Source organism: Limanda limanda, chromosome 5, assembly GCF_963576545.1.
Source record: "Limanda limanda chromosome 5, fLimLim1.1, whole genome shotgun sequence".
Classification (NCBI taxonomy): domain Eukaryota; kingdom Metazoa; phylum Chordata; class Actinopteri; order Pleuronectiformes; family Pleuronectidae; genus Limanda; species Limanda limanda.
In genome coordinates, this window is record NC_083640.1 from 15,144,972 (window position 1) to 15,165,860 (window position 20,889).

The window sequence follows — 20,889 nt, forward strand, 5'->3', positions numbered from 1 at the left end:
GCCGCCAGGGCCTTACCAAGTTTAGTTTGGCGCAACGGTTCCATGAGCGGACATTTCAAACAGGGGAAACCCCAAGTCACAATTACATGAATTGACAAGAGTAACAAACAGGTGGCTGGACCTGGAAAAAAACAGTCTAGCAGCCATTGTAGAGATCCTTCTCATTGACCGATATCTAAGAGCCCTGCCGTTTGAGGCTAAAAACGTTATCAGCCAGCAGAAGATAACAATAACCATGCAGTTAGTAGAAGCCGTAGAACAGTATCAGGCATCCATGGATATGGTTCGTCTCACCCGGAAAGAACCAACAGCGCTGGCTCCTGTTAGGCGTAGTGGAATTCGCCCTGGAGTTACTCAACAGGGCAGCGCTCCTGCTAGCTCCCAGAGAAGAGTGCTTAACCCGTTTCAACAGCAACGAGGATCCTCAAACCCAGAACCTTGTCAGTGCTTCCGCTGCGGCCAAATAGGACATATCTCATGGCAGTGTGACAAGCTGGACGAGCCCATGCCCACAGCTGCGTCCTCCAGCAGTCTACAAGCAAACTTTGCTGCTCTCCTTGGGGAAAGTGCGGACTGCAGACCGACCTGCCCCGTAACTGTGGATCGTCGGGATGTAGAACCCTTGCTCAATTCGGGAAGTGCCAGAGTATTACAGAGGTTCTTTTGGCCAGGTATTCACAGGGTGGTAGAGAATTTCTGTCGCAGTTGCCCCGAGTGCCAGGTCACTGCTCCAAAACCAAGATACAGGAGTCCTCTCATTCCTTTACCCATTATAGAGACACCTTTTGAAAAGGTGGGGCTGGATATTGTAGGGCCACTACCCAAGAGTGCTCAAGGCCATCAGTACATCCTTGTCCTGATGGACTACGCAACCAGGTATCTAGAAGCCATTCCCCTTAGAAAAGCTAATGCTAAGCAAATAGCATATGAGCTATTCCTCTTCAGCACTAGGGTAGGGTTACCAAGGGACTCCCTTTATGTCCCGTGTCATGAGACAGTGGTGTGCCCTGCTGCAAGTGAAACAGGTCCGAACCTCTGCATACCAACCCCAGACGGATGGATTAGTGAAGAGGTTCAACAAAACTCTTAAACCATGCTAAGGATGGCAGTCGGCCAAGATGGAAGAAATTGGGATCAGCTCATCCCCTACCTCCTGTTTGCAGTTAGGGAAGTCCCACAGTCCTCCACTGGGTTTTAGCCCTTTGACCTGCTGTATTCACACAAACCCAGGGGACTGCTAGACATCGCCAAAGAGAGATGTTGCCATCCACCCGGCATCCACAAGGTGGATGCCGGGAGAACTGCATCTCCCAGAAGGCACGGCTGGGGGAGGTGCCAATCCCTCAGCCCTCATTCAAGCTGGGGCTCAAGTGTGGGAGCGAGAGGAGAGAACAAAGGAGTGGAGACAAGCACCAAGCAGGCAGCAAGAGACGTGGAGGAAAATACTTTGGAAAGGATCCCCCTGACAAGCAAGTGAATGGATGATATCTAATTACCGTTTGATGAACTTTATGTTTTGCTTCCGGAGAGACCTTTTGGTTACTTAATAAACCGGACTTTGTTTGAAACCCTTTTGACTTCTCTATGCTTCTGTGACGCACAGCCCTACACCCTTCTTCGTGTTTAAACCTCTGGGGATACCACAATATCATCTGAAATATTTATTTGTAGTCGAGAGACATTACACAAATTACTCTATGGAGTTAGAGCACAGTTCAAGTGATATTGCTAAGCTTAGTTAACCAGCAGACTGTACTTCACCTCTTAAATCCTGTTGATGAAGCTTCTTTCCAACAATGCAGTTTTCCAGCGTATTTTATTCTCAAAAATGCATTATATCTCAGATTGTGATCTGAGGTATAATGCAGATTTCACAGGTAAGACCCATTTATCTACTCTACTCTTCAGCTGAACCAAAGTAATGGAGAGTTTATTCATGATTTCTTTCTGACTTTAGCATTAACATATATTCAACAATGCATTCTGTTTGCTTTACACTTATTATGCTTATTATTGACAGTGGTTTCAGAGTTTTAGACCCAACCTTTTTTTCCTCAAACACATGGAAGTCAATAGAAGAAAAAAAATAAAAAAGAGAGATTGAAGTAAATCTTGTCATATATTAATAAAGTAAGATGGGTGATATGGTATCTGACTATACCTTGAATACAAGTTTAAACAAACAATTTAGTAGTACTTAAATGGAACTTACTTACAGCACTTTGGAGTTTGGCTTTCTTGAAGAAATTGTACTTTCTTGATTCTTGTTGTTCTGGGTTTGTACCCTCATGGTTGAATGCACTTATTGTAAGTCGCTTTGTATAAAACGTCAGCTAAATGGAATGCATTGTAATGGAGTCTTTTTGGTGTAGGGTAGTTTCTGTGAATAAGCCTGTGTAGTACAAAGAGTTTAGCGCCTAAAATAGTGACCTTCACCATTTTACCTTCAAGGTACGGTGGAAATATTTAGTTAATGTAATTGTTGACAAAACGGGAGGATTCAATTCTGTTTAGTTAGCATTTGTTTTTAACCTCCAGATCTTAATCTTTGGCCTTTTTCTTCATTTGTGCATGTGCTTCTTCAGTGGCGTTTCTACATAAGGGGCACTGCCCCACCAGATGGCGCTGGTGTGCAGAAAGCTAAATACTGCATATCTGAACTTTGTGGCAAAAGTATATTTTATTTTATTTTATATGCAAAAAGCGTGAATGTGTGTGTGAATAAACGAGACTCACAAGCATTATAGTCTTGTTTTGGAGTCATTTGATTCGTGTGTGTTTCTGTCTGTGTGTTTGCTTTGTGAAACGCCTCCCTCTTGCCGTCCGTCTCTGCACTGGGCTTTGTGAAACGCGTTTCGCTTGCCGTACTTCTCTGCTGTGGGCACAACGGGCAAGCGGCAGACCAGTGCCATGGGAGCACCAATCAGCGTGAAGCACACAGGCCACTGTTAACATTGGAAAGTAGTGATTATGCAGATGGGCCCTACGACGTTTCCCAGCGAGCTACTTGACTCCAGCGTCAGCGTCACCCGGAAACAGGCTGACGCTCCGGTTCGTTCGTTTTTGTTGAATGTTCCTCTAGGATGTCAAACACGAGACAACTGGAATCCAACCAGTCATCACTTCAACACTGACTCCAGGTACAGACATGTTTTCATAACTTACAAACAATCAAAGTAAAGTATTACACATAATACATAATGTATTAAATAATATATGCAATACTAATAATGTGGAAGAACTCCATACATTACATTCATTGTCTTGGTAGTGCACCGTTTATTTCAAAATCAGTAGTTGAATATCCACAGAAAATAAGGATACAAACTTTGTTCATAAGTAACACTTCCTCGACAATAATGCCATACTTTTATGTTTCCTATCATTTTGTTAGGGATGGACCGATGGACGAGCCTGAAGGACACAGCTGTGCTGACCGTGTTTAGTCTCTTATGGCAAAGAAGAAAAATAAAACACTGGGTTCTTATCTAAAGTGTATCAAATCAGAAAGCAAAAGATAAACATTGTTCTAATAAGTGTTCATTTGAATATATAATATATAATGAATATATAAATTAACTCTATTATCCATGACACAAAGCAATGATTGCCAAAACAGTTGCAGGTCATCTGCACAACTGGTGCAGGTCATCCTCATGTTGACCAGCCTGAAGCTTCCGATCTCCACCGTGTTGCTGCTGAGGACATCAGGGGCTGCAGTGCTTCATCTAATGAAAAGAAGAAACTCACTTTAAAAGAATGTTTTGTGTTGTGTATGTTCCAGCAAAGACGGGTTCTTACAGTTTATTCTATGTTCAGCAGGTGGAAGCACCACAGATTTAAGACAGAACCGATGTACTGGGCTCTGGGTTTGTACCCTCATGGTTGAATGCACATATTGTAAGTCGCTTTGGATAAAAGCATCAGCTAAATGAAATGAAATGTACTGAAAGAAACAAAACATTGTACAAATAGATAAAATGTATTTCTACCTCATCTTTAATATTCAAGGTGATAATCTCCCACAGAGCTGTTGAAAACAGACCACATCAAGTCTCCACTTCTCTCAGAGAGAATTCATAATTATGTAATAAATAGAACTGTTTACAACACTGGTGTGTGGAGATTATAATCTTATCTAAACTGTGTAATTTACATTTAGCGTATTGATATTAACTTAATTTATTAAAATTAAAATAAAGTCACAACCAAACACACGACTCTAGTAATGAAGTTAATTTGCTTCAATCTGTTCATTACACATTAAATAAACGTTTAACAATTAACGTTTAAACAATTACGTATTAAAAACCACTTGAGGCATGTAAGCATATGATTATGATAACTGATAAAGCAATAGGTTAGCAATAGTTCGTTGTGCAGATCAGGACCATCCTGAAGCAGCAACACTGCAGCGCTAGCCGGTTAGCAGCCACGTCAGGTAGCATGCAGCCTCCTTTCAGTCTTCACTCAGTCGATGGGTGACGTCAAGCATCCTACGTCGATTATATATAGTCTATGGCTTTAATTCATATAGGCAACATCTTTGTGTTGCGCTGAGTGCTAAAGCATGTGAAATGTATTTCAAATAGGATTTCTGCTGCCTGCTGGCACTCAAAATGCAGCCCATAATATATCTTACTGGTCTATATAGGTGCTTCTTGCAATTCTATTCTGTGGGTGATTGTCTGTCCAATTCATATTGACAGATGATCTCTCTCTCTCTCTCTCTCTCTCTCTCTCTCTCTCTCTCTCTCTCTCTTGCCCTGTTTATCCAGTAAAATTAATGAGTTCAGCAAGTTTTTATAGAGATGAGGATGGAAGGACGTCAAATTCATAATTATTTAATACATCAGGTCAATGCATAACAATATATTATATAGATATACTATGCACTTCGACTGTTCCTGAAGCTCACCATTTCACTGGGATCACTATTGATCCTCTTCCTACTAACTCGCAGTAATCCAGGCTGGAATCCCAGCTCCGTTCTCAGGTACAGCTGGTTGGAGTATACAGACTCTGATGACAGCCCAGAGAAAGTGTACAACTGCTCAGGTATCCTGCAGGGAGAGAGGGAGGCACTGGAGAAGGCCAAATTACTGACCATCACCAAAGACTTCCACAAGAGTGTTCACATCCCTGATGAACATTACATGAATGCAACCGAAGACTGCAGGTGTGTTGCTTAAACGTCAGATTTTAGACGTTTATTTGAATATTGAATTTCACTTAAATCACTGAAAGTTCTTTGTTTAATACTGTTTATTTACAGTGCATTCAAATTAAGAAGAAAATACTTAACATCTCCGTTGAGCCAGGAAGAAGAGGACTTCCCCCTGGCATACTCTATGGTTGTGCATCATAAGGTATGCAGATTCTAAAGTCTGAATTTGAATTAAAATAAACTTTAAAAGTGGAGTAAACAATTTATTTAAAAGTCATCAATCAAAGGAGCTCTTCACCACCGCTTGTGAAGTTCCGTTATGTTCAAGTACATTATTAACACATTTTTTTTATATGCTCATAGGTGCAGAGCTTTGAGCGACTCCTTCGAGCCATCTACGCACCTCAAAATATATATTGTGTCCATGTGGACAAAAAGGCAAAATCCTCAGTCTTATTTGCCATCTGGGCAATTACTGCCTGCTTTCCAAACATCTTCTTGGTCACTCAGCCTGTTGATGTGGTCTATGCGGCCTGGCCACGTGTCCAGGCTGACCTTAACTGTATGGAGGATCTCTATAACACCAGTACAAAATGGAAATACTTCATCAACTGCCAAGATTTCCCTCTGAAAACCAACTTGGAGATTGTAAGGACACTGCGTTCACTGAGTGGCGGGAACAGCTTAGAGTCAGAAAAAATGCCTGCAGGAAAAGTGTGGAGAGTGACAAATGCACACAAAATAATAGATGGAGGAATCCAGGTGCCTATTTTGGATTACATATATTTGTAAAGTTAACATTAGAACTTACTGGTCAACACTTTAACATTAATTCACAATTTTAACTCCTTCAGGGTACAGGAAAGGTAAAGGAGCCTCCTCCCTTCAACATGCCCATAATGTCTGGAAATGCCTACATTGTGGTTAGCCGGGGCTTCATCCGCAGTGTGTTGGAGGACAGCCGAGTGCTGGCACTGATGGAGTGGGGCAAAGACACCTACAGTCCTGATGAATTTCTTTGGGCAACCATTCAGCGAATGCCTGAAGTTCCTGGCTCAACTTGGCCCCACACCAAATATGACATGTCAGACGTCAATGCCATCGCTCGCCTGGTGAGGTGGCAGGGGCACGAGGGGTCGCAGGATTCACCGCACTCGGTGTACCCAGATTGTCACGGCAGCCACGTTAGGACAATATGCGTAAATGGTGCTGGGGACTTAAAGTGGATGCTCAAGCAGCATCATCTCTTTGCCAACAAGTTTGACATAGACACAGACCCCGTTGCTGTCTACTGTTTGGAGAAATATTTAAGAAAAAGGGCACTGTCTGAGATAAAATAGATATATTGCAGGTTTTTCATAGCAACCGTGAATGGCATTTAATCCAAACCTTTATCAATACAGGGAAAGGTCATGTAGCAGCATGTGATCTCATTTCAAAATGTATTTGAAATTTGTTTATAATTCTAGAGTGATGAACACAAAAAAAATGTTTCATCAGTGGCACTATATTATTCAGTCGTATTACTGCTATTCGAGCAGTTTATCAGTGTAACGATAACAATAATCAACTCAAAAGCCCAAAAGAAAAATCCTGCAGTGGTGGACTGCACATCAGTAGCAACTGGACATTTCCCAGTGGCCTGATGGTCGCTCCGGCCTTCCTTGACCAGCGATAATATAGCAAGCAGGACCACCAACGTAATCACGTCTCTCTGCGATGCGCAGAGCAGCCAAAGATAATAATATTAATAATAATAATTGTGAAAAGGGAGCTTTCTCCCCCTTTTTCACTAGACGTTGTCTCCCTATATAAAGATATTTGATCATTTGATTATTATTCGAATTTTGATTATCAATACGACTATTTACATAATCTGGTTTTGAGTTGTGTGTTGAATATTTACAGCATGTATGTGTTGACAGTTCATTTTGTTATGTCCTTGATGTTGCTCTATTTGATTGTTGTTTTTCCAGATCTGTGAATGGGGTCAGATCATCAGGTCGATCAGGGAGAGGTGTGTAGGATCAGGTCTCTGAGAAAGGAGGGGCTGGGCAAACCCAAGGTGACAGAGAATGGATGACGTGTGCTGCATTGGATGACATTTCAGTCAACCTATTGCATTTATCTGCTGAATGTTTGCAGATAGGTTGAATTGATCGGTCAGCAGTAGCCCAGGGTCCAAACTTGGTCTTGTCCTGAGTGTGGTTTCTCTTTGTCTTTCTGTTTAGCTCAACTTATACTTACCAGGCACTATATTATAAGTTCTAGGCAGGTGACGCTATAAAGCAAAATGCCAGTCAGTAGTGAGGGGGGGAGAGAGAAGTGGGCAGCTTGCAGTGAGGCTGCAGATTTTTCTAGTCTTGTGGCCTTTTTCTTTATTTTTTTGCATTTCCCAGGGATATTTTTGTCTTTCTGTTGTAGAATCTTATTGTTAATAAAAATGCAAAAAAATATCCTCTGCTCTTGCTTCTTCAGTTTTGTTCTTTTTCAGGTTTTCAGTGCCAGATATCCCCCTATCTGGGGGTTACAGCGCAACAAGTTGGCGCATGGCCAAGTTTATAACTTGTCTGGTAACAGTTACATCTAAGATTAGGTTAAGTCTACACAATTAAAAGGCTGGAGCTTCGTGTAAATAAGGTGGCTTGGGATGGAGTCAAATTCCTTGATACAATTATTGAAAGGATGCAACTGAAGGCATGTGACATATTACTGCAGCTATGGTAACTGCCTGTATGACATCCCCAGAATGTTCACAGTGATATACAATGCTAACAGAATAGCCAATTCTTAGCCTTTATTAGACAAGTTTAGGGTTTGATACCTATATAATGAACTATTCAAAAACCAGCTTTCACCAGCTTGAGTGTCTGAAATTAGAGCCTACATCCTGTAACGTTAGTCTATTGACCAAGCTACAGTACAGTATAATCCTAACTGATCAGGACACGCAAATGTGTATTTGTTAGCAGATGGGCAGTGTTACAACTGCTGTTATGTCGTATTACTATGTTATTACCAAGCCTGTAAGTAATTCCTCCAAAGGTAATTAAACAAGAATAAAACAAATGACGGGCACGGCCACATTGTCAGTGCACATGGAGTTGCTGGAGATTAGTGGTCTCTCCTGTACTTCCACTGCAGCGCTATCAAGAGTGATTCTATTTCACTCTAAGGGGGTTGATGTGTGTAGTTCGTGACACGTTCTCAGTGAAACAAGGCATGAAGTTAAAAAAATTAGCATGGCCTCTTGCAAAATGAACAGGAATAAAGTTAGAATGAGTCAGACTTCACTTTTACACCTATTTATTTGCACGGAGGTTTTGTTGGTTTCAGGGAGTTCAACAGGATCTTTTCCTTCATACACCAGACCCGTTGGAAGGAATCATACATAAAACCCCATGTACCATATTCTGCAAGTTGTTAAATCTTCCAGAGACTGTCACTGTTGTAATGTTTACATTTTCCATTTGTTAGCTGATACACCTTTTAATCCTCTGGTTTAAAAGGCAGCGGCTGGCTGCCTGAGAGGAGACAAGAAGGGACAGAGACACGAGAGACAGAGACACGAGAGACACTGAGCGGCAAAGCTGACGGGCCAGCAGGAAGTGCTGTGTGTTTTGAGTTTTAGAGTTTATAAGTTTCTGTTTTGAGATAATAAAGATGCTGAAAAGCGACACCTTTGTCCCTGGCTGAGTGTGGGAGAGCCCCCTGGCACTGTCAAATGTGAACAGTAAGGAAACAAATTCAGTTTTGAAAAACTATAAAGACTTCATTGCAGATAAAACAGGTTTATTCTGTTCATAAAAGGATTCCATTCCCCGAGCAATATGTAAGAGGAAAATGGCCACCACATGACTAGGTTGTAATAAAAATATCATCACAGCAGAAATTAAAGTATTTGTCATTGACTGCAGCTAATACTCTTCAGGAAGGAAAGACAAAACACAAAAAAAAAAAAAAAAATCCAGACACAACATTCATCATATCTGCATTTATTTAACTTACTTTATACTGTATATGTTAGGTATGTGTTGGATTAAAAAATGAAAAACTAGATCCATTAACCGCTTCTGTGAAGAAAGGTTTCTATCTTCCAGGCTTTAACATCGTTCACAAACAGATAATAACTGCACCTTTAAACTGACCAGACTGGATTTAGCATTCCTTAAAATCCACCATCTATGGCGTTGACAAGCTGTTACCCCAGGCTATTATTATTCACATACTTGATCTTACAGCTCAACTTGGAGCTGTAGAAAACAAAAACTAGAAAGGTCTGTTTCACTGCTTACATAATCTGATTCAACCACTGTAATGGGGGTATGTCTGTTCCTGGATAAGAGCAGAGCAGAGGCAGAGGAGCTGTGTAATGATCAGGAGTAGCTCTTTTACACGTGTACACAAATTTACATGGTACACTATATTTACTATATACCATAAATTTGTGTTAATCACAACAGTATCATAAAATTACTCCTACTTTACATTTGCATTGCACTTCTTTGTGTGGATATTACCTCCTGTCTATCATTTGGTAGCAGTTCAGATAAACAATGATGTAATCCTCTGCCACCATTAGTTCCAATGTACTTATCACATACCTACACACACAGACAACAGAAAACAGAGTTAGACAGAGAAAAAGTCACAGAGAAAGTCTACAAACAAAAATAACATTTCATCTAAAATTCTACTTTCTTGTGAATTGATTGAAGCTTGACTTTCCATTTCATTAAGGGTAGTGCTAATTCTAGAGCAGGTCATGATAAATTCATATAAAAGAGAGCTTGCAACTCAGCGTTGATGAGTTCAGTAAAGGTATCTTCTATTTCTACATGGCACTGCCCCCTTGTGGGAAGCCTTGACAGAAGAGTGGACTCTGTTACAGTTTTTCTCGATTGCTTAAGCACGATTTTCAAAACAGGGCCCGGTGTTTCAAAACACTACACACAATTAGCACAACCACACACCCAATCAGCAGAACACCTCAGATCCTTTGCAAAATGAAACACTCTTGTAAAAACTATACACTAATTTATCAAAACCATATTTTTTTACCATATGAAACACACACGCTTCATATGACTTAATTCTGTTTGAGCCAGTTACACACTGATGTTGCTAACCCAAAACACTTTTAGCAATTCCAGTTCTCAGTGATTAGAGTCCTGTAAGTAAAGTACACAGAGAAAGTGCAAATAGACAATAAATTCACCTAAAACTACACAAGACCAATGCTGCAGACTCATGAAAATAGAATTTATTTCTCTCCATATTCCCAAATCAGTCAACATTGAGAATCAAAACAAAACACGTCCCAGTTTTCATGCTACTACAGGAGTGTGCATAACACTGTAAGCTCAGCAAATATCAGACAAGCAGAAAATTCTGTATCCAGTAACGGTTTCAATGAGGGGAACCTGAGCCTGGGGCCTGAGATCGTAAACCCTCCACCGTCAAAAATGTGACAATGTGAGGTGTGTTGTAAGAGCCCATATTGGTGTGACGGAGGAGAACCATTCTTTGCAATGGCAGCGCAAAGGGGGATGTTACCCCCACGTTGCCCTGGGACATTGATTATAGCCCCGTGGGCGTGGCCAATGACATTTCTGCGTCTCCTTCTTGCTTTTGTCAGGTTGAACCCTGCCTCATCTATATATATGAATTCATGCAGGATTTCCTCAGCATCCATCTGTAAAACTCTTCGAAATACAGTGAAAGACAAGATTGTGTAGTTCAGCATAGGTCTGGTATACAGTACATTTACATTATAAAGGTTACGTGTGCAGTATGCAACATCACAGTGCTAAAGTGAACAATACATCCCTCCACATACTAATGCCGCAGCCTTCTCCTCCTCTGTGGATTCCCCCTTTCAACTTCACTCTTCTTCTTTTTTGAGCACAAGCTCCATTTTGGTTGAAGACAGGTGAACTCAACTGCTGCTTTTGTATAGTGCTTAAACCTGATTGGTGTGTCTACAATTAAGCAGTCATGTCTTTTCACACCCGATGGCTGTGTTTAACCAATTGGCTCATAGGGGTGATCATTTGACAGTCAGTGCTTAGGAATTGCAAGGAAGTGACATCTTGATATACTTCTGTGTTTACAGTTTTTCACAGTTGTTAACACACAAAAAGCAAAAATTCGGCACAATTTGCACAACATTCACTTCATGTACCAATAGCTTGACCCAATTTGGCACTACTTCACACTCCCTTATCTCATTAGACTCTGACTTTCCTTCTTTACACTCTGATGTACATTACACATCACCTTGTTGTCAAAACACTACACACAATGTTCAGCTGTTGCACACACTTCTCAAGCAAAATCTCAAAGCATCAACCCACAACACACAAATACTCAAATCTCTAAACATTCAAGTCTGTTGAATAATCAACAGCAATCAGGACTGCAGCATATAAGTACCTTCAGCCTCTGTTTTGTTTGATGAACAATGGAGAACATGGAAGATATCGACAACCAGAGAAGGAGAGGGGTAAGAGTGAGAGGAGGAGGAGGAGGTAGAGGAGAAAGAGGAGGAAGAGGAGGTCAAGCAGGAGGAGGGAGAGGAAGAGGAGGCAGAGGAGGGCGAGGAGGTAGAGGAGTAGGAGGACAGAGACAAGTAAGAGGAGGACAAGGAGGAGGAGAAGGACAAGGAGAAGAAGGAGGAGAAAGAAGAAGGAGAATGGTCATCTCTAATGAGATTCGGGCCACTGTGGTAGACCATGTGCTCAACCATGGTTTGAGCATGAGGGAGGCTGGCCAGAGGGTCCAACGAAACCTCAGCCGCTTCACAGTTGCTGCCATCATAAGAACCTTCAGGATGGAGAACAGGTATGAAATCTATTTGCCTTGTGTACTGTAATACTGCATATCCATAGAATACAGTGTGCTCACAGTATTTATATTTTGCAGGGCTGAAAGAGAACCACACCGTGGCGGAAGAACACGCATTTTCACAGCCGAACAGGAGACTGAAATTGTAAATATGGTTTGTGAGAACAACAACCTCACACTCAAACAAATACAAACTGATATACAAATACAGTCAGCCTCTTGACATTGGATCGTGTTCTTCATAAGAATGCCATGCGGATGAAGCAGGTGAACAGGGTCCCATTCAAACGGAACACAGACGCATCAAGGAGATACGGCGAGAGTTTGTGCTTGTAAGTACCAAACATTCAGCACTGACACATGTATGTATTGTACCTGTAATCCAATATTGTTCCTTTTTTACAGTGTCTCACTGTAGCCCACTGTGTTGACCTCTCTGTGTCCATACTGTAACTTGTTTTCTCATGCTTTCTGTGTCAGCGGATCCAGGAGCATGACACTGCTAATGTGTTCTACCAGTACATCTTCATTGATGAGGTGGGATTCAACCTGGTGAAGAGGAGGCGACGGGACAGAAACGTCATTGGCCAGCGGGCCATTGTTGAGGTCCCCGGACAGCGTGGTGGGAACATCACAATGTGTGCTGCCATGAATCACCAGGGGATCTTGCACCGTCATGCCCACCTAGGGGCCTATAACACTGCCCGTCTCCTCGTCTTCCTGGATGGCCTGTATGACCTGCTGGTACCACCTGGCCAGATAGATGACCCACAGCGGATCGATCACGTGGTCATCTGGGACAATGTGAGCTTCCACCGGGCTGCTCTAGTGCGTCAGTGGTTCCAGGACCACCCACATTTTTCTGTTGTATACCTTCCACCTTATTCTCCTTTCCTGAATCCCATTGAGGAATTATTTTCAGCTTGGAGGTGGAAGGTTTATGAACGGAACCCACAGGACCGGGTCCCACTGCTCCAGGCCATGGAGGAGGCTTGTGGCGACGTAAGTGTCGAGGCCTGTCAGGGCTTCATGCGCCACTCGAGGCGTTTCTTCCAACTCTGCATAGACAGGGAGAAAATTGCTTGTGATGTGGATGAGGCCCTCTGGCCAGACAGGAACCGGAGGCGTGATGCCTAATTTATTTTTGTGAAGGGGGGGGGGGCCGGTTTACAGTACTGTACTGTTTTCTGTGTATACCAAAAATAAACCTTTTTTTGCTGCATATTTGTGTGCTGTTTTATGTTTGACTATGAAAAAAGTAGGCCTACACTGAGACAGTTTACAAAAGGAGAGGTGGCTAATTCTCCAGAGTCAGTCATTCATATGGTGTGTTCCATTTCGATGATTGTGTTTTCAATTTTGCACTTCAGTGTGCTGTAAATGCTTGGAAGTGTGCAAGCAAATGCTTAGTTGTGTGTTCTCAATAAATGGTATGTGTGTGTCATTTGAAAATACGGCTGTGTGTACCAAATGAAAACAAGAGTTCCATTTTGTGAACAGTGAAGAGATTTGATTGCAAAGAGCCATCTTGCAAAGGGAGTGTCAGGTTTAACATTTTGTGTGTGAGGTTTTGAGTTTTCTGTGTGCATTTTTGAGAAAGCCGTTATTGTTTTGAAAAACGTGTGTTAACAATTGTGAAAAACTGTAATGTATACAAGTGTGTTTAGTGTTTTGCAGATCACTGTGTGTATTGTTTTGCAAAAAGTGTGAAGCTGACATTGTGCTTATAGTGGGTTAGGTTTTGATAATTGTGTAATACTTTTGATTTAAGTGTTTAAGCAATCGAAAAAAACTGTAATGTCTATGGCCTTTATCAAATTAATGAGACAAAACTGTATCCCAGTGTGTGTGTGTGTGTGTGTGCTCTTCGCTGTGTATTACAGCAAATGTGATGAAAAAGAGTGTTTCCTGAAGCTACTGGTGAGACACAGAAGTAAATGAAACACTGCAGGATGCTGTGAATGTTTAGCAGCATCCTGCAAATGTTAATTCTGATTCTAAGGATCTCTGCTCTCGACCCCAGAGGAACATACAGGCAACTGGGTCAACACAAAAGAAGATCTATTAACTAATCTCAATATGCACATTGGAATAAATGAACAATATGAAGTAGGTGATGAAACTATACATTCACACTGTTCCCTTACATGCATATCTGTAGTATATGTAGTGCACAATGACTGGAACAAACTATATTTTAGAAATTGTGTTTTATAGTTGGTACTTTCCAGGGTTGAGCAATCCTGGTTTTAGTATATATTTGATTTCATATAGGTATATACATTCTATAATGTGACATTTAGGTTCTCTCTACATGGGGAAAATACACATCAAGGGCCTTCCTGAAGTTAAAAAAAAAAAGATAAACTAAAGAGATGTAGCATATGATCTGATGTTGTCCGACGTTAACGGTAATTAATTTGTTGCCACAATATAATGACAAATCACCACATGAATTAACTGTTATTCTTACTGTTGATTGAATTTTAATTGATTCAAAAATGTAGCCCTTTAATAGAATGTTTAAAATCAATTAACTGTTTCATTAAAATAGGACTTTTACATGAATAATTTATATGAATTAATGATATTTCTATGAATTATATACATTTTGTAACTGAGCTTGCTGTCCTTTGTGTATAATGCTTTTTTTTAAATTGGCAACATTGAGCTTGACATTCATAGAGCAGGGTGATTTAGGCTTTTTTTAAAGTCTGATACAGGTGTCCCAGATTTCAAAGGGACTTGTCCCAGATCATCAAACTCAGGCAGGCAATTTTCTAAATTGGCACAAAGGACACTAAAAGCTGTGCCATGTCTCCTCAGAGTTTGATTCCTCCATTCTTTCTCCTGGTGTGGTTGGAAAACATCAATATGTTGATCCAATGTGTAAAACAGAGGTCGGAATAAGTCGCAGAATTCAAAACAATGCCTATAGGTTTACTTAGCATACAAACAATTATTCTTATTATTCTTCTTATTATAACATGAATAAGAACACTCTATTGTGACATTTTAACAAGGATTAAATCTTTAAATCCTTCCTCTCTCTCTCTCTCTCTCTCTCCGCACTGAGAGAAGTGTTTGACGTGGCGAGAGATCCGGATGTGACATAAGAGAGCATCACCTCTCCCCCTCCTCCTCCTCCTGCTCCTCCTCCTCCTCCTCTTGCTCCTGCTCCGTCCTCGTCACACATCCACAGGTCCTGGGTCGTGAAGAAAGACTAAAGAGACCTGGTTAGGGTTAGAACCGGGCCCGAGATGACGTGGCTGGTCGTGTTGGCCGGTCTCCTCCAGTTGTCCTTGTGCTATGACGTGGATGTGAAGAAGCTGGACGGACTGGCTAAAGCGAGGGTGGAGGTAGGTTCATCCTCCTTCCTATTCCCCTGAATACACGCAGGCAGGCTGGGACACATCCACAGTGAGGCCGGGCACAGGTTTATACATGGATCGTGCGTAAAGGTGTGAATGGATCAGGAATGGATGCGTGTTTTTCCCCCTTAAGTGTCCGTGTTGGGCGCATGCGCCAGTGCCTCCAATGGGGAAACGGATGGAGCTGTAGTAACCTGACTGCTTCCCCGTCTGTTTATGCCACATAGCACAAATTCAAATGTTATATTGATTATTATATAAAAAAAAATACTGTAAATTGGTGTGGTGTCTGTTTAAGTTGTAAAATTCTCTCGGGTGGGTTTTTAGGAGGTTGCACAAAAGTTTCTGAAACTCAAGCCCTCTTTTTTGGTGAGAAAACCATGCAGTTGTCCCTCAGGGTGTCACCCAGTCACCAACATGCCAGCATCACTGAAAGGGAAAAGACATGCTATCTGCTGCCTTTGTTGTGTTCATGAACACCTGCTACTTTACACCTAAGGCTCAAATTCCTGCATAAATTTGTTTGGCATCATTCTCAGAGAGGCCTGCTTTAACCTGTGCACGGTGCAAACATGAGTTTAATCCAAATGAGCTGCTTTTAAAGGGAAAAATGCTGAAGGACAGATCACAGAAGCCACAACATGTCAGTTAAATAATCATTTTTCATACTTCAGGTGATGCCTTCTTTTCTAAATATGACTCATGGGTGTAATGCTGTCTTTTCTCTCTGCAGTCATGTGGTGGATGACAGCTGAACCGGCTCAGGGAGGTGAGTTCTACTGTGTTATGTCATCAACCGGAACAAATAGAAAACAGCCAGTGTCGGATGAAGCCTGAAGCTTAATCCCCGTCTGAAAGTGTTTGCTGTCAGAGAGACATTTTTTACATCTTGTGTTTCACATAATCCCAGACAGATCTGTCACTGAAACCAGCCCTGAGTGAAACAGCCATTAATCACCCCCCCTCCCCTCTGTTTGCAGGTCAAAGCCTTTGTGAACCAGGATATTCCTCTTTAGTATCCTTCCATTCATCGCTGTTACTTGGTCTTAAATGTCTGTTTATTGAATGGTTCAAAAGAAATCCAGCCTTTTTCTCTGTGGGCCGATCCTTGACCGTGACTCCCTCAGCCATAACCTGGTGATGAAGCACATTCCTGGGGCCGACCCTGAGCTGGTCCTCCTGAACCACTACTTTGAAGAGCTGGATGTAAGTGTTGTTTTCATTTTGTTGTATTCAGTTTCTATAGAAGAAACCCTCCGTGTTAAAATGTAAACTATGATGTCTATGAAATCATCTTTTTTTGGAGGGTTTAAGGTTTTGCAGAAACTTGATTGTTTTCCACAAATGAAATGAGATAAGACTATTGTATCAGAATATTGAACTAAAAGAAGAATAATGCAATTCAAAGCTCCATTAATCCACCTGACCTGGAGGCAGAAAATGATCCACATGTGCCATCAAACTCTATTAATGGTTAAAATGCCTGAATATCTCTTTTCAGATGAAAGAGTTTTCATTTAGAGGCATAATATTCACTATTGTTTAGCTCTGGTTTGGTCTTATATCGAAATATCTGGCTCTGTAGTTGAGTAGTTGAGTGAACCAAAACAGAAAGCTAAAAGACACTAAAGCACTCTGCAGAGCTGAGAGGAAATGTAGCATCAGGTGGTAATTTATTGTGAGTTCATCAACAACAACCCACACCTTTCACATTAAAATATTAAATTGTTCAGCTTTAACCTTTTATGTAATGTTTAATATACTATCATTTTAAAGTCCTTATCAGAGGAATTCACAGTCACATGATGCACTGACATCTATCAAGTTTAAAAGAATTTATATTTTCATGCAGCACTAACAGTGACGGGAAAGTTAATTTACAGTGGACTTAACCCGGTTTCCTCCACAGCGGATCGCCCTCTCCGACATGACCCGCTCCGAGATCAACGAGCTGCTGGGGGAACTGGGTTTCTACAAGAAGGCTCAACCCGAGGACGAGGTGCCGGAGGAGTTTCGCTTCTCTCCCGCCAAAGACAGCCCGTTCAAAGAGGAGCTGGCTGATAAACCCGCCACTGAGAACGCCTCCTCAGAGAGCAACACTAAAGTCGAGCACACTGACCTATAACCCATCAGGAGTGACCAAAAGTAGGAATGTAACAGAACCACTCTTCCCCAGAGCTGCTCCACGACCAGTTGGTCACCGCAGAAATGTTTCACTTGTGAAGGCGGCGGCCAGCGGATCATGGATCAGCCCTCGGGGAAGGACACAATCTTAGCATCAGCAAAAGGCCTTTAAAGGTCCCCAGTCTGAATTTGCACATATTGTTCTTGCCGTGTGTCTGTAGTGATAGAAAAACACGACAGACGCTTTGTGGGTTACTCTCCACACAGACTGGAAGTGTGCTGGTTATATTTAGTTTTTTGTTCATCGTGTCTCATCTCTCTCGAGTTCTTTTGTGTGTTTGATTGGTTCCGACCCACCGTGAAACTGAATGAAGCTTCAGGCTGAAAATTGTCAGAGGCCTGAGGTTGATGCTACATGTTCAGGTGGGTTGGAATGATGCACACAAGAGGATTCTATTAAAAGGTTGGCAAAAGAAGAAAATAAAGAAATGTGAGAAATTATCATCTCTGGTTTTTTTTTGTGGTTGGTGTATATTTCTAAAGGTTCTCAATTTCTCATAGGTATGAATACAGATGTGACACTTAATTGGAATAAATAAGTGTGGGGAAACTATAATGTTCTACAAGCCAATTCATCTATTATTTATACAGCAGAAAGCTGAGGCGGGACAGGTTGTCAGCCTATTAAACGAGATATTCAGAGCAATAATCCCCCACAAACACTTTAATTTCTCAAATTGGTTTAATCGTTAATTCACATTTAACTGTGGTGCACAGAAACATGAAATTATAAAGTGTTGAAGCTCTTTATATACAACGCTCACTGCTTGGTGGTAGATCATTTGTTTTTCAGTTGAAAAAAACCCTTGATGTCTTACAATCTACTGAAATAAAATAACCAAATCAACTATGAAACCAAATATTAGACATCTTCTCAAAAAGGAAAATTTATTTCACAAGCAGAATAAAAAACCTTGGCTTCATGTCGTGAAATATACACTTGGCAGAAAAGTTCAGTCTTGATTACTCGTGTTGAAATTGAAAGCCGGCTTTCATCAGGCCTGTGAACCAAAGAGTGACGCCAATATTGTTTCACAAAACATGGTCATAGCTTAAGATAACTGACTTCACTTAAAACCATTTATTTAAAGTGAAATGTACACACTAACAAAATTACAAAAATGATATATAAAAAAAAAAATCTATCCAAGCATAAATAAGGAGCCCTCTGAACGAGCTGAGTGTGAATGTGTTTGGTTTAGTGTGGCAGTGATGCTGGTACATGATGGAAACAACAGTTCCACACGCTGCCAGTCGAGCAGAATGAAACATCAAGTTACGATTCAGTTCAGTTCTATGATATCAGCTTGAAACCCACTCCTACAGTCTTCTTCAATTAAATTAAATAAACATGTTGAACTGCGAGCATTTAGAATCTGATGATGGTACAGTACAGGAGGGACGAAATGTTCAAAAAACTTAAACACGTTCTCAGTAGCACTACAGAGTTCAGAAATGTACGAAAACTCGGCACTGAACTCAAACACAACAGCAAGACAATGTTGGATCCGTTAGAACAAAGAAGAGAAAACATCCCGGTGCTCATGCATTAAATAGTTCTATGATAATTGGTTATGTCAACGTAAGAATAATAATAACAATATTTAAAATACTTCAAGCAACCAGACTTTGGTAAAAGTTTAAAAGTACCAAAATGAAAACCAAATAATGCATTGTATATTGGACTGGGTGTATCTTTCTTCTTCAGTGGAATAACCAACAGCAATGCTAACAAAAGACCAATATTACAAAAGTGTAGCAGAGAAACATGTCGCTTAAAATAATTTAAATGGTAAATGTTAAAAATATATAATAAATATTACATATTATATATACTGTATATATATAATATGAAATATGAAATATTCTTTTTTTCTCTTGGTGCTTTAAAGTACACTAGCGTAGTGACACAGCTACTGTAGGTTAAATATCACCTGACACAAAGCTGTGTTTCAGTACAAAAGGTTTTCAACATTTTAAAGCTTTAAAAGGTTGTCGTCTAACTCATAAAAACTTTAGCGCCCTCTAGTGTGAGGGAGATGTGTCCAGAGGAGAACAGAAAGATTGAATACACATCACCTCTGCCAACATAGATAAACCGACACACAAAAACACTCAAACACACACACACACATGTATTTACACACACATTATCCCCAACTTGTCCAATCGGAGATGTACAAACTCTGTGACCCAGCCCAGAGTGGAGACGGCCATCAGGTGGGGGTCACGCTCACGGAACACAGAGGTCACAGGGCCGACCCTGGGACATCTCGTATCTGCGCAGGTGGTTGACCAGAGACTGAACGTAGGTGAAGACGCACTTGGAGTCGGGTTTGTTGCCCATGATCATCATGTCCTCCACTTCCAGCAGAGGCATGCAGTTGACCCATGTCCTGAGGAAGAGGGACATGAGACAGTGAGTGTGAGACAGGGGAGGATGAACAGAGGGGAGAGGACCACAGATGGAGGAGGGAGAGGGACACACAGTTCTAAACCATCACGTTCATGGCTTTGTCAAAGAAAAACACAAACGTACGCACACGCACACAAACACTCACCCTATTAATGTTCACATTTTTTACTATTCTTTTTTTTACATTAAACCCCAGAGCGCACCGTCTATGAATTCTGTAAATAAAAAAATGGGAATGAAAAAGAAACAAGTGTTTAAGTAAATAAACAATTAAAGTAAATAAACAACTTTGTGTGTTTATTGTTTTTGTCTGTTCTTTGGTGAGTTACACAAAGTCACTGTTGTTATCAAAATTAAATATTGAAAGTGGAACACTCTAAAACGGTTTTAGGAATAAATATCACTGTCACTGTGTATTTCAATGAACCCATTAAAGGACAAAGACCTCACATGTGATTCCCGCAGAGGGTGACCACCGGGTGGCGTTTTCTCCCCACACTGTAAACCGTCTGTGACAGTCTACACAAACCAAGAGAACAGTGACAGAAACCACTCAAGGTCAAAGGCCTAGCATGAGAAAAGAATTGTCAACCATATAAAATCTGTGTTGTTATTCGAGGAAATAGGTCACTGCACACTCTAGCGTTCTTTAAAAGGCTTTAAGAGCCAAGAGCATAAACACCTGTGACCTCACACTTGATAAAACAGGACAATATTCCATCCTCTGCTCTGTTTCTTAAGTCGTGTGTTTGAAACGCAGTGATACGGCAGATCCTTTTAAAGTGCTGAGCTGCAGATGCTCCTGGCTCTCGTCCTGGCTGTGCCGAAATGCACACACACACAAACATACCATGTTTGGTACTTTAAAGGCCAGGGGCTTCTGATTAACATGATCTTTTGAAACC

General features: G+C 41.1%; 3 protein-coding genes across 3 annotated transcripts in view; 2 read left to right on the forward strand and 1 right to left on the reverse strand.

The window, feature by feature from the left end:
• The first annotated feature begins 274 nt into the window (after positions 1 to 274).
• Positions 275 to 6,507, forward strand: LOC133001573 (beta-1,3-galactosyl-O-glycosyl-glycoprotein beta-1,6-N-acetylglucosaminyltransferase-like). The gene is made up of 6 exons (XM_061071181.1): positions 275 to 952; positions 1,231 to 1,473; positions 4,884 to 5,179; positions 5,276 to 5,369; positions 5,531 to 5,929; positions 6,022 to 6,507. Exons 1-6 carry the CDS (start codon positions 275 to 277, stop codon positions 6,505 to 6,507), a joined length of 2,196 nt encoding a protein of 731 aa, XP_060927164.1.
• An 8,698-nt stretch (positions 6,508 to 15,205) lies between these two features.
• On the forward strand, positions 15,206 to 18,009 carry selenom (selenoprotein M). Its single transcript, XM_061072016.1, has 5 exons — positions 15,206 to 15,372; positions 16,118 to 16,153; positions 16,365 to 16,399; positions 16,512 to 16,590; positions 17,294 to 18,009. The coding sequence occupies exons 1-5, from the start codon at positions 15,274 to 15,276 to the stop codon at positions 17,507 to 17,509; spliced, it is 465 nt and encodes a 154-aa protein (XP_060927999.1). The 5' UTR covers positions 15,206 to 15,273; the 3' UTR covers positions 17,510 to 18,009.
• A 222-nt stretch (positions 18,010 to 18,231) lies between these two features.
• smtnb (smoothelin b) overlaps positions 18,232 to 20,889 on the reverse strand; it is a 49,534-nt gene continuing 46,876 nt past the window's right edge. The window contains exon 20 of the mRNA XM_061071294.1: positions 18,232 to 19,964. The gene's annotated coding sequence lies outside the window, so the exon portion shown is untranslated. The remainder of the gene's footprint in view (positions 19,965 to 20,889) is intronic.